This window comes from Plectropomus leopardus, chromosome 9 (assembly GCF_008729295.1).
Source record: "Plectropomus leopardus isolate mb chromosome 9, YSFRI_Pleo_2.0, whole genome shotgun sequence".
Taxonomy (NCBI): Eukaryota; Metazoa; Chordata; class Actinopteri; order Perciformes; family Serranidae; genus Plectropomus; species Plectropomus leopardus.
The window spans coordinates 24814988-24828369 of record NC_056471.1 but is presented as its reverse complement, the minus strand read 5'-3'; the positions used below and the strand labels follow the sequence as shown (position 1 = coordinate 24828369).

At 38.2% G+C, this 13382-nt stretch overlaps 1 protein-coding gene across 1 annotated transcript in view; it reads right to left on the bottom strand.

The window, feature by feature from the left end:
• Positions 1–13014, bottom strand: part of LOC121948060 (ecto-NOX disulfide-thiol exchanger 2-like) — a 218132-nt gene extending 205118 nt beyond the window's left edge. The window contains exon 1 of the mRNA XM_042493314.1: positions 12840–13014. Within this exon, the coding sequence (XP_042349248.1) occupies positions 12840–12861 (22 nt within the window). The 5' untranslated portion in view covers positions 12862–13014. The remainder of the gene's footprint in view (positions 1–12839) is intronic.
• Positions 13015–13382: the final 368 nt, after the last annotated feature.

Here is a 13382-nt window from a genome sequence, read left to right as displayed (position 1 = left end):
AATTAGATAAGTCACCACATAACACTGATTGTTCAGCTTTGGGAACCTCCAAAAGATCACAAAGCTGAACAATCAGACCATCCCAAATGGAGTTTCTGGCAAACACAGACATCTGAACATTAGTGGCAGACTAAAACAACAGCTATTACCTAATAAAAGCAAGCCACAGGGAGAAACAGCATGAGTGGGGAGGCACTGAGACAATGTGAAGTTATTGCCCGAACTCCAGTGTAGCTCTTGCACCTGCTGCTGCAGAGTCCTTAGTTCCAATTTCAACGTTCCTTGCATGGTACTTTATCTCTGAAGTGATTAGGAACAAACAGCTCCATCAATCAGGTGGTGGAGCCCCGGAGAGCGCCAGAGCTGATCCAAAAACACCTCCAGGCTGCCAAGTTTGTGCTGATTCTGCTGACACTCACAACCACACAATCCTTCACACTGCTCTTCAAATGAACTGATTCTGGTATGGGTAAAAAACCCCACTTATGTGCTGAATGTCTCACCTGGCAGACAAGGCCAGCCAACGAGAACAATCTGACAGACACAAAAGGATATTCAAACACAGACATCAGAGGAAAATCAACCTACCACAACATTCATTTACTGAAAAATTGAGCAATACTTGAAGCATGATAATCAGGGACTGGTTGAACAAAAGCTATTTATGAGCACTGGCTGCACACAGATCACAAATGGAAGAAGCGCCATGCTTTACAAATTGTTACTCACAAGTTGCAGCTACATTTGTGAGTCCTACAAGGCTCTAATGCATGTGTTGCAAATAGGGTGTTTATTTTGAATTGAATGTGCCAAAATGTAAGAGAAGAAAATGAGGGAATGTTGCAAATCACAGCTCACATGTTTCAAGTCTTGTGACACAGTGCTCCAGCCCGAATTGCCATTTTGTTTCACTTTATTATTGAAATTGATATAGTGTTCTTGTTGGGCAATTTCTGTTTGGGAAGGTGCTGCTATTTTGTTTTGTTCTGCTTAAACCAATCAGTTATAAGTGACTTCCCGCCGACATCAGTTTGAACTGACACAGAAGCTACAATGGCAGTTCATATTTGTCATGTCATAGCGGAAATATGCTGATTTAGGCACTGTTTTTTGCCATAATTTGACATTACAACCTGTGTAGCTGCGTCAATCGAATCCAGCTTTGCTGCCTTTTCTGTGCCAGTATTTCTGCTGCCATTTGTCATTGATGTAGCTATTTTAAGAAGAAGGCGATTTGCACAATTAGTCAAATATTAATACTTTCCCCACCACTGACAAGATTTTCCATCAATTACGCCAGAGCGCTTCCTGCCTTTGATGAGATATTTGAGACGTTGTTTTTTGCAATGAAAATGCACAAATTCAAGAGTTGATAAAATAAATTGAAGAAGCTGGAATAAAAGCGTTTTTTCTTGTGTATAAAAACAGTTCTTTTTAACTTTATTTTGATGTGTTCATTGTTTATATATTCAAGGAATAATATATTCTGGCGTCTTGAAAGATTAGTAAATATGATCAAAAATGCTGACGGTGGCTGGCAACTCAAAAATAATTCTCTGGGACAGCTTAATCAGGATCACGATTTTAAACATGTTGTTTTCTATGTTTTGTTTTTTTCTATGTTTTGCGTGAGCTGAGGCTCAAAATTGCAACAAGCACCTCCAAAACAGTCAGTCCACACTTTTGAAAAACTTTTCTCACTGTGGCAACTGCAGAACAATTGAAAATCAACCATTTATCAGTCATCATTATCTATTGTTTGAAATAATTTTGGATTTAGAAGGGAAGAAATCACATGCAAAGAGTGCATGAGACTTGTGTCCATGCTGCAAAGCAAAAAAACTAACTATGCAGTATGATGAATAAAGGAAGGTCCAGAAGAATAACCTCACAAACGCCACCTCACCAAATCACAGTCTTTGTCCAGCATCACAGTCAATGCTGTTAAAAAATGAAAAATCCAGTGACGGCTACACATCCATGGGAGTTGCACTGAATTCAGGGGAATGTAGTGTTTTGATTATTCAAATGTAAAAGTGCAATAAAAATATTTAATGATAAAAAAAATGATACTGATCAAAAGAATTATGCTTATCATTTAGGCCGTAGTCATGCAGCCCCCACTTTAAATTATCTGAAGGAAAGATATGGACAGTGATTCAGCGGTATGAAAGTCTAAGAATGGTGAAACACTTAGGAAATCTTACATACCCATACTATAACCGTCAAATACGTCAAGTTAACAGATGGTGATTTGCAGTTTCTCGTTCAAACTTTGTAATTTCATCAAGTTTTCTATACTGGCTCTGTCTTTATGGATTAACAAGAGCTGAGAAGTTCCTGATGATGAAATGCACACAGCAAAAAGATTCTGATTATTTTAGATGCCACTATCTAAGGCTGTAATTTGTGGATTTTCTGTTCTGAACTCCATTATATTGTTAGGTCTTTCATATTTTTGCTCTGCTGAATATGAAAAAGGACAAAGTACTGCATGCACCTTTTAATATGATGCAGTATGGTACAGTATTAAAATGACTGGATTAGAGATACGTATATAGACCAACACCTCTAAGACAGCGTGGACCACAATTAAACATGACTATTCTTCACAGAGGTAGCATTTATTAGGATTTATTACAGGACTGTAATTACTTGCATTACAATGTACTGTGGAGGTTGTATTTTACTGGCTGTTTATTGTAATCTGGAAGTACAGGGAAGTTCAAAACAGCATTAAGATCCACAGTGGGAATTAATCGTAAAATTTATAATTCCACCCATGCAGTGTTTTCTCTAATTATATAAGATATAATGAACTGGGATAGCAACAACTGTTGTTATATTCTGTTGCCCCTCAGAGCTACTCATCTGAATATTTCACTTTTCATTATTGCTTTCATTATTTACCCTTCCTTATTCAGTCGTTTGATGAATAACTTAGCCAGTCTATAAAAGAGGACGTTTCAAACTTCTCGGGAGCTGAAGAATTCCCAGTTTGTCCAAATAAAAAACTATTCTACCATTTACTGATGCTCCAAAGGACTGTCAAATCACACTTCACAACAGCAATTGTTGCAGCATAATATATTACCTCTATTTACTTTAATGTCTCCACATTTGCATCTAATTTTCACTGGGACAGTGTGACGATTGTTGAAGTATAAAATCGTTATTCTTTTTCATCGCTATCTTAAAAAGGCATGACAGGCTACACTGCAAGAAAAAAAAAGACTTCCATCTGCTGAACTAGGTACAAACAAAATAGATAAGCTCTGTTCATTCATTATAAATGGGTAAATATCGAGGATTTTTAATAGAGGTGGTTACCTTTCCTTCATATGGGCAGACTGAGCTCAGAAACTTGGCCAAAATCAGCATGTTAGTCCAGAAATCTTACCCACAGCTAACCTTTTGCACTTATCTGCAATCAGCAGATGTCTGTGCTTCCTTGCTTCCCTTCTGTGGTGATTTTTTTTTTTTATGAAGTTGATTACAGCCCTTCAAAGCTTTCTGCTAGCCTGTTATTTCTAGACTGCAAGAATACAGGTGTTAAAAACAATGACTGGGGAACAGCTGCCAACTTGCCTCCATCAATAATTGAGCATTTCACTTCATTTCCAATCTAATTAGCACAATTATCTATATGGCACCTGACCACAATGTACCACGGAGAATAAAATGAAACCAGGGGAAACTCCATGATGTTCAGCACTTGCTCAAAACTTTGAGGCAACATGAGACCGTTACATAGATGCAATCAAAGCCTCTCAAACCACCCACAGTCAGGCAGGAAAGAGCAACCCATCAACAAAGTTGCCAGCAGTGTGAATGCACAATGACAGCGCTCAATAGCACAGCTGTCCACTGCAGTGGCAGTAATTGTGGAAAAGCACCATTATGCACCAAATTCTGATGTAAAAGTGTCTCTTTCAATGTAGCAAGGACATTACTTACACCGCCCTACTAGTTTAAAAAAAAGGGAGAGAAAAAAAAAAAAAACAATTTTCCAAACAATTGCTTTTGTGGGTGTAACACAACAGTACATCAGACGTGCATGAAGTGCTCAAATTCAAGAGGGGCAGAGTGAAAATTACAAACTCATTTAGTGCCAAACAAGCCATGAACATGCTTTGCTGCCTCAACCAAAATAAACATGTTTTTATTTCACCTGCTTTTTGCAGGAATGCACATTTAAATAAGGACATTGTCACAATAAGATTTCTATCAAAAACTAAGCCTTAACAAGATAAGAGGAGCTGATTAGGGTTTTATTTAAGCTCCTTGTCAGGCTGCCTACTCAAAAGAGATGTCTTTAATTAGATACAAAAAGGGTTCAAACTGCATTTATCAATGCTGACTTCACATGTATGAAATGCATTATGAAAATATATCCTGGAGAACCAAATTTGATGAAGGCTCTGCCCTCTTCATAAGTCTTTCTAGTACTAAGATATTCCTCAGAATCTGTTTTAAATAATTACCCTCTGCCTTGAGGGGGAAACCCACCAAGAGTTCACACAGACATAGTGAAAGAAAGTTGAAGTGAGTTACTTTCTATCACACTTAAAGTGCCACAAATGAACAGAGAAGCAATAGCCATATGTCGATCATACACCAGACGTTCAGGTGCCTCATTTCACAGAAAATCAGGGCAGATATCTGCATGGCTCCATCATGTGTGGGGGGGTAAGGTGTAAGGACTCAATAAAAGCAGTAATTTTCTTATTCTCTTTCACCGTGACCGTGACTATGAATGGAGAGAGCTGTGATAATAGAAAGAGAACTTTAAGATATCTTGAATAATGGGCCACAGAACTGACAGCTTTCTGAATTCAGTTCTTTTGGTCGGCTGAAATTCAGTCGACTCAGATTGTGGGAGTACTGAGCATTTCTTTGACCTCTGTTTACAGCGACAAATCTTCAATCAGCAGCATTTTTAGCCGTTCAAAAAGTGACTTGCACCAGGTTTTTCTGAGAAAAATTCTTTATAGCAGCTCTGCTATGTTAAAAGTCTCAAAGCACAGTTTTGCTGCAATATTCATGTACAGACAGTGGCAGCCATACCAAGGCATGGCTTATCTGTGTGTTAAAGAAACTCACTGGAGACAAGAAGTAGTCATACGGTCCAAAGCACACAATTTGAAAGCATAATTTATTTAGTTTCACCCCCTGGCTCTTGATAACAGCACAGCAAAACTCCTCAAAGATTGAACAAGAGAAAGACATTAAAACCAACTCAAAGCAAAAGGAACACAGCTGAAGAGTTAAAGGAGACCTATGATGCTACATGTAATAGTGTGTACATTTACACAGACACACATATATACGCACACACTATGACATGCATCTACATGCTAATGTTTGTTTCACTTTGATTTTATATTATATTCTTTTATATTACATATTCCTTTTCTATTATGTTCTATAGTATATTCTTGCTGGAACATGTCTGATTTTAAAGATATTTGTTCAAAAGCTTCTTTTTTTCCACAACGCTGCTTTCCATTACTCCAGTTAATCACAAGTTGAAAGTACACAGCTACATGTAGCCACATGCTAAATCTCGGTTTCTGATGTTAATTTCTCCCTAATATTCCTGGTGGAACATGAATTTGGTGTTCATCATCATTATTATTATTATTTTATTATCATGCTGAACCAAAAAACCGGTGAAGCTAAATTCTGCATCAGACAACAAAAAAAACATCATCCCTGCCATACTTTTACTCTAGGCTGCAGTGGCAAAAGACACACCCCCAGATAAGGAAAACCTAAATATTGAACATTTAGAGCAGACTGTTTTTTTTGGGAGGGGGACTTATTGAGTCAGGCACCAAAACATAACATTTCAGAGAGAAATTTACAGAAAAAGATTTAGTATGGCCCAATACATAGTTCATCAAATGCAACATGCCAGAAATACCAGGCTGTATCGCTGCAACACACTGGTCAAAGTTCAATGCGCAATGTTATGAAAAAGTAGTGTGTCCCAATTGCATGCATAATTCATGCAACAGTAGGTACTTTGTATGGGCAGCTGCAGTACACACTTAAAATTAAAGAAAAGTATGCAATTTGGAACGTTTGTCTTTCTGGGCCTTCAAGGTGCTGCTGAATGATCTATAACCAGTTTACCAGAGCTGAGCATCTCTGCCTTTCAGCAGCGTACCCTCCTGAATCCTCCATTCCCAAACTGTGATATTGCCAGCGGTACTCACAGAAGGGGAGCTTCCTTTATCTCTGACTCATATTTTCACATTTCATTATGCTGCCTCTTTTCCCCATAGCCATTTTTTACTAGACGCACACTTACTGCTGAATTGTTAGCAAAACTGAGCTTACGTTTCCTCATTTAAAAGGGAGATTTTTTCAAAGCTGACAAATCTCTTCACACTCGACAATATCTCACTCTGCATTCAGTTGTGCTTTAATTTAGCTATACTGGCACCATTATCCTGGGGCCACTGCAAAAGCAAAACAAAGCAGATATCCAGTAGATTCTCTTTCTCTCTCTCGCTCTCTCTCTCTCTCTTTCTTTCAATCTCTCGCTCTCTATCTCTCTGTATTTCTGTCAACCCTCTGTGACAGCCCCTCCCTCCTGAAGGCAATCCAACAATGTCCTGCTCATTGATCAGAGAGAGGATCGGTGCAGGGTGGAGGTAAATGGCTGTCACAGGGAATGATAGACCTTAACTCAACCATGGTTGCTTCTGAGGCCACTCAGCCTCCACTTATAGTGATGGATGCAAGGATGTCACCCATCACATTCTTGAGAGTGGGAAAGACTTTGTCCTATTGCAAGAGGAGCCAGGGAACATTAACATAAAACATCCATTTTAGATATCACTTGCTTTTTCCTTATGTGACCTGCGGACTGGGTGGAAGTCAATCACACAACATGGCTTTAATGAATTCTGCATTAATGTTTTATTCTGAAAGATGCTAAAATGATTTGTCAATTAATCTTGTGGTCAATTAACAGAAATGAAAATGAATAGGCAATCATTTCTAAATAAGTTCAAACAAATCACTGTTTCTCTGACTTGAACACTTGTTTCTTTTCTTTGATAGTATAATGAGTGTCTTTGTGTTATGGACAGATTGTTGGACAAAACAAGACACTAAGTCACCATGGGCTTTTGTAATTTTTCACCATTTTCTGACACTTTATGGAATAAGCAATAAAACAAAATATGCACTAATAAAAGCCTGCACAATTAAATATTAATTGAATAATTTAATTAATTGAAATGAATATTAATCACGAACACAATGTTGGCTCTACCAACTTCAATGAATATGAACAACTGCAATATTGACATTTAAAATGTGTGCACACAGCAATCAGTGCTGCATTACAAATCAAGTGCTTCCTAAACTAACAGCCAGCCTCCACATTTGAAGAGATGTCTGCTGCGTGTGCACTCTGCAGCGGCAGCCTGTGAAAAACTTCCTGACTGTTGTGGCCGCAATAGGGCAAAACGAAAATCAACCATTCATCAGGCATCATCATATGAAACAGAAGAGAACAAATCATATGCAAACAGTGCATGAGACATGTCTATGCCATGAAGCAACACAACTAACTTGTTAAACCACCTGAAAAAACACCACAACCTGCAGTACAATGAATACATGAAGGCCAAGAAGAATAAAATTGCTACCATTACTGTAAATTCCCATCCTTGTCCAGCACAAGATGCACTTCAGTCAGATGAAGATTTTGATGCAAAGATTTGTTAATTAGCAAAACTTTAGCACTGAAGGCAGTACTCTGTTAATTAAATTTTTTGGGCAAAATTTTTAGGGACAATTTTACTTATAGTTTGCTACTACAAGATGCACTGTGGGACCAGTCTTATTTTGACGCAAAGATTTCTTAATTATTAGAAATAAGGTACATGCTGGAATTGAAAGCAATGCTTTGTTTATTTAAGTATGAAAGTGAAATAAAAATATCTTGTCCCTAAAAGCAATGAATAGTAAACATACTGTCCAAAAACAATCATAATAATCATTTTGGCTGTAATTCTGCAACCCTACACTAATGCAGTACTGTACCTCTAAAAAGTTGGATGACTTGCAAGCGATGCATCAAACAAAATCAAAGCAGGAGATATCCTGACTTCAATATCGTCAATACGTCAATATCACTAAAACGGGATCATGCATTTCCCATAATGGGGTACTGGTAGCATATTCTCATTTTCATTACATACTCTCGACCTGGTCTAGTCTGATCACATTTCGTCCTCTCCAAGCCAAATATGAGATAATCACTGATTTGACAAAACTCCCTTGAAGCCATAAAAGCCACTTTATATTTTCACAGACTGAGCAGAACTCCTCATCATAATGACACATTTGTCTGCTAAATACAGTACTGAGTCCACAAACATAACAGTTTATAACAGGTCAGCAGTATGAGGGACTAAACTGCACAGCTGTGTGTACACATCTTCCCCCCCATAAAAGGTTTGCTTGCATATTCTCAACACTTGGCTGGCTAGTTACTTGGGGAAATAATCATCAAATTATGGGTACTTATCCATCATTAGACTGGCTGTAAGAGTCTCGGTGTAAATAAATCACAGCAATATAAACTAGAGGCAGCTAAAATGGTGAACAAAGTGTTTGAATACAGCTTTCAGCCTGTTGGTGGGAGGTTTTTGGATTGAATGATCCCCTACTTGCTCAGTAGCCGCGCTTAACTGTTTTATTTCACTGAAGTCAAAGAAATTAGGAAATAAATACGGGGAAAATACAATGTCAGTGGCACTCCACTTAAAACCCTACATGACTTTAATCCAGTAATGCATACAAAGGCTGAGTTCGGGGCCCTGTTCTTCAAACTAATTCAGCTAACATGCTATTAGCTAAACTAATCCTGTTTATTCTCATCCAGCTAATTTGGTTTTTTGAAAACAGTTTTAGGATTCATTTGTAAATTCTGGATGAAGCTGTCTTTGGCAACAGTGTGCTCTAATTTTAAAATAAAGGCAACATTAGAGGAGAGCTAAAACCATGAGCAGCATTCATTTAAATCACGCTGATCCTGTGACTGCGGTTACACTTTTTTTTTTATTTCCACTGTCTCATCACTGTTAAAGAGTCTATGAGTGATCTCAGTGCATAACTGTTGAGGTTCTCCCACAGAAATAAAAAGGTCATTTTATTTCCATGGTTAGAAAGTAGGCTCAGGCGGTATGTAATCTTCCTGAAATTTCACTGGGGTATAGGATATGTGACAGTATAGGTGTGCGGCCAATGCCCTACTTACTCTCACCTTTTCAGATTAATAAATACATATTAGAAAAAAAAATGTTAAGAAAAGTAACATTTCCATACCTATTTTCCATATTAAACAGAGAACTACAACTGTACACCTTTTAAATTCTACTCCCTCTCGATCACGGGAGACTGATGGTCATCATAAAACACACTATATTCAAAAGCGACAGAAACAAAATAAAATTCACCCAAACCATCTTGGATACTCTTGCTTGAAGTCTAGTTACTAAGACAACTGTTCCAACAATCACCAGCTCCGGTTTAGTTGAGATAAATCCTTACATTGCGTTAGAAAGTTAGAAATAAAAATCATGCTTTTATTCCCCACAGTCTCTCTGCCATTGCAGAGGCAGTCCTGTAACTTATCCCTCTACCACTATGTGGTGAGATGTCTTTCAGGGCAGCTGCCTGTTCCACCAGTAGAGACCAGAGACTGAGCTCTGGTGGTGCATGCTGTGCACTACAAACAATGAGTTTAGCAAAAAGAAGAACACCTGTATTTATGACAGTATTGAAAAACACACCTTTGGGAAATTCTTAAATACCCTGGTAATACCACCCAAGCCTATTACGTTAAGATGAGTTTATGCCTTTTTTTTTCCTTGACGCAAAAAGGTTAAGAACCACTGGTCTGGGTCATGAGCCTGCTGGGTCATGTCAGTATGCCCACCATTTTGCAGGTTGGGTCTTAAAGAGGTTGTTGCTTGAACTACAGACTGTGCTTCCACAATTTTGTATAGAGAATAGAAACAGATTGGTGCAGGCAGACTTTTCTTTGGCAAGTAAATCTCAGAAGGCTTTCCACCACACTGGCAGGTAAATGCTTGTACCAAAAAAATCATGTAATTAAACTATTCTGAAAGTCTGTGCCACATTTCGGTGTCATTTAGAGGTGCATAGCTCTACTGCTCCTACACTGCCCCTGTGCCGTCTCTATGTCACAGCTGCAAGCTAGGGTTGTGCACATACTCATGAGGGGCATGAAATGATAACATGGAGGCCCCATAGTTTGAACCAAGATGGCAAATTCTTAATTGCCTCCCACAATGTCAACAGCAGCACATTAGCACCACTTCTTGCATTCGAACCTTTCACAATAAAAGCCCTAGACATAAACAGAGCATCACCGCTTACCAGAGTGAACTTATTCACATGCTGAGGCTGTGGTGATGAGTTGTTCAATACATATAAATAAAAAACAGAGACAGAAAAACTCTGATCAAACAGTAAAACTAAGATTCTGTTTGAAGAAACACATGTAAACTTACTGTTTAACTGCAGTATGTGATTGTTTGTTACCAGCCGGCGGCTATTGTGTCAAATGAACAAGTTTACATACATCACCCACAAATGGGAGCATTTCTTGGTCCAGTGCGGCACAGTGCGGCACAGTGCGGCACAGTGCATTCTGGTAGTTGTAGGTTTTATATCCCCTTAGGAGCAAACGCTCTGTTTTCTCTGGTCATGTAGCTCCAATTTCAAAAGTTGCATTTTTCTACTGCATAAACAGACTAGTTTTATGTCAGAACCCTCTTTATATGAGTTAAATACTTTTTAAGGACTTGCTATTATGACAACAGTTTCAGAATATAAATTCCAAGAGCCAAAAAAATTCATACTCATGTCATAGCACTCTCATCTGAATAACTCAGTTTCCCACGTACGAAGAAAGAGGACCAGGAGCAAGTGTGCAATAGTGTTCTGTCCGAGAAAGGAAACTTTCTAACTGGCCAATGCTTAGAAGCTACAGAAAACCAGTTTGTTACTGTCCAAAACAGGAATAATGGAAAGTTTGTGATCCCTCGGCTTTGCATGCCTATCAGATTTGTGGCTAGAGTTTATCCCTATCCAAACCAAATCAAATGGCTTTTCAACAGTAACTCCACACTTTGCCCAAGTTCCCCCATTGCTCTCAGGATGTGAAAAGGGATAAACAACATTATAAAGTCAAATGAGCAAGATGAATTTCATTACAGAGGGAAGTAAACTAATCCTGTAATAAAGTTTTAAAGGAATGGAAAGTTTTACAAAATCATGGCACAAGTTCATAGCCTTCACCAAAAAAATATCATAAATTAGCCCAGGACATGGTTAATGTTTACCCATGGTTCATCAACTCTTTAAAAACTGAATCAACATCACTTTTCTGGCGCTGCTCTCAGACACCTTTCACAAGCATTTAAACAAGGTTGACACGCATTTTCAAGTAATTTTGCAATTGTTTTAGAGAGTTATATGTTATAAATTTTAAAATTAAAGAAACCAATAGTTTTGGTAACCTAGCGATGCTTGATTTTGACTATTGCTATGGACTCCACTGGTCACAAATCACCTACATTCAATTGCTTTGAGAAATAACAGCCAAAATACAGGATAAAATTGCAGGGCAAGGGGGTTTACAGAAGATGGTTGCAAGATTTTAGCTATGTGGCAACTTTTCATGTAACTTTGCAAACATTCATGACATATAGTACAATAATTTCTCATTTCATATTCCCTTCAGTAACTGTTACATTAATGTCACAAACAGGGCAACCTATAAATCAATCAATCAAGAGTAATGACAATTACAAAATCACTGCAAAATTACTTCTTTTCTGCAAATAGCAGAGAACCACGAAAACTTACACAAGTAACACTTGAGGTAGTATGTCTTTTTTGTGTTTTTTTTTTTTTTTTTTTTTTTGGTAATCTACCAAAAAGTCAGGGGTGTGTCTGGGCAATGGGCCACCACTGTTATCTGATTGGCCACCCCAGGTGCCAACCCATTGATTGGCTATCTATTCAGTCTATTGAACTATTTGACCAATAAACTGAATTTTCCTTTCTAGTACAATTCAGTCTTAAACCTGAGAGGCAGTAATGTGCCAGAGTAGTGTCTAGCCTGACTAATTTTAAACACAAATTAATTGATACAACTGTTTAAAAAGTTTGTTCACATGGGCATATTTACAATAGCTTTTTGGTACTTAATTTTTTTGGCACTTTATGCTTGCTATTGTAGGGTACTATTTACTTTCAGAGGAATAATCTCTTTAATAAAGTATGGCAGCGTTATTTCACATTTGTGTGGTGTCATTCTGTTGTATTGTAAATGGCAGGTCCATTTATCTTTTAAAATGAACAACAAACACGAATGAAAGACACTGCAATGTTTGTGATTAAATTAGGTGTGAGAAGTGGAAACAAAAATGGTAAATTAAAGCTATGTCGACATTTGCACACAGCAGCACTCCTACTTCATGCCAGTATAAGTCAATGCCCAACTTGGGCCACCCAAGTAAAAAAATTAAAAAATTATAGACACGCCACTGCAAAAAGTGCCCCAAATTACCAATAATGACAAATTACCTTAGCTAAAATACAACAGCACAAAAATGAAGTGTTGAGTTTCACAGTGATAAAATGGCATCGTTAGAAGGTTAAAATACCATAACACGCGTCTAAGTCTCTTTAAAGTCTGCATTGGCGCACTTTAAACACATTTTCAGTAAATATAATTAATGTTTGAGTGTGATGCTGTGGGGATAGTTAGACCAGCCTACCGGTGTACTGCAGGAGAAACATGGTCCTCTGTCGCAGATGTGGAGGTGTGACAGTCCCACCGAGGATAAAGTCTCTAAACCGGGTATAAATCCGTGAAGTCGGGGAGTTTCTTGTCCGTTACGCTGCGGAAGAAAAGACGGTGCTCCTGTACGGTACCGTGTGACTGCCAGCCAACAGTTATCACCTGCCTCACGCAGCACGCGCTATGCTACCGTCAAGCCAACAAAACCGTTACAACCACGTCCGGTTAAGACTTTCAAAATCAACCCCAGGGCGACACTCGGGTTCTCTGTTTGGTCAGATTCCAGCACATATAATTTGATTTTCAACCTCCAATTCACAAAATGGGTCCTTTGATAACAACAGTAAATACTGTTTCGTCAGAGAACCTTATCTGAATATTTACTGACATGTCTTCGTTTTTAAAGAAACGTTGTGCTTTTAATTTGAAGGCACAGGTTTTTTTCCCCGTAAAACACATTGTAGTAGGTGTAAATGTCAAACTCCCATGGGTGCAATGTACCATGGAGTGAGGTGACTTG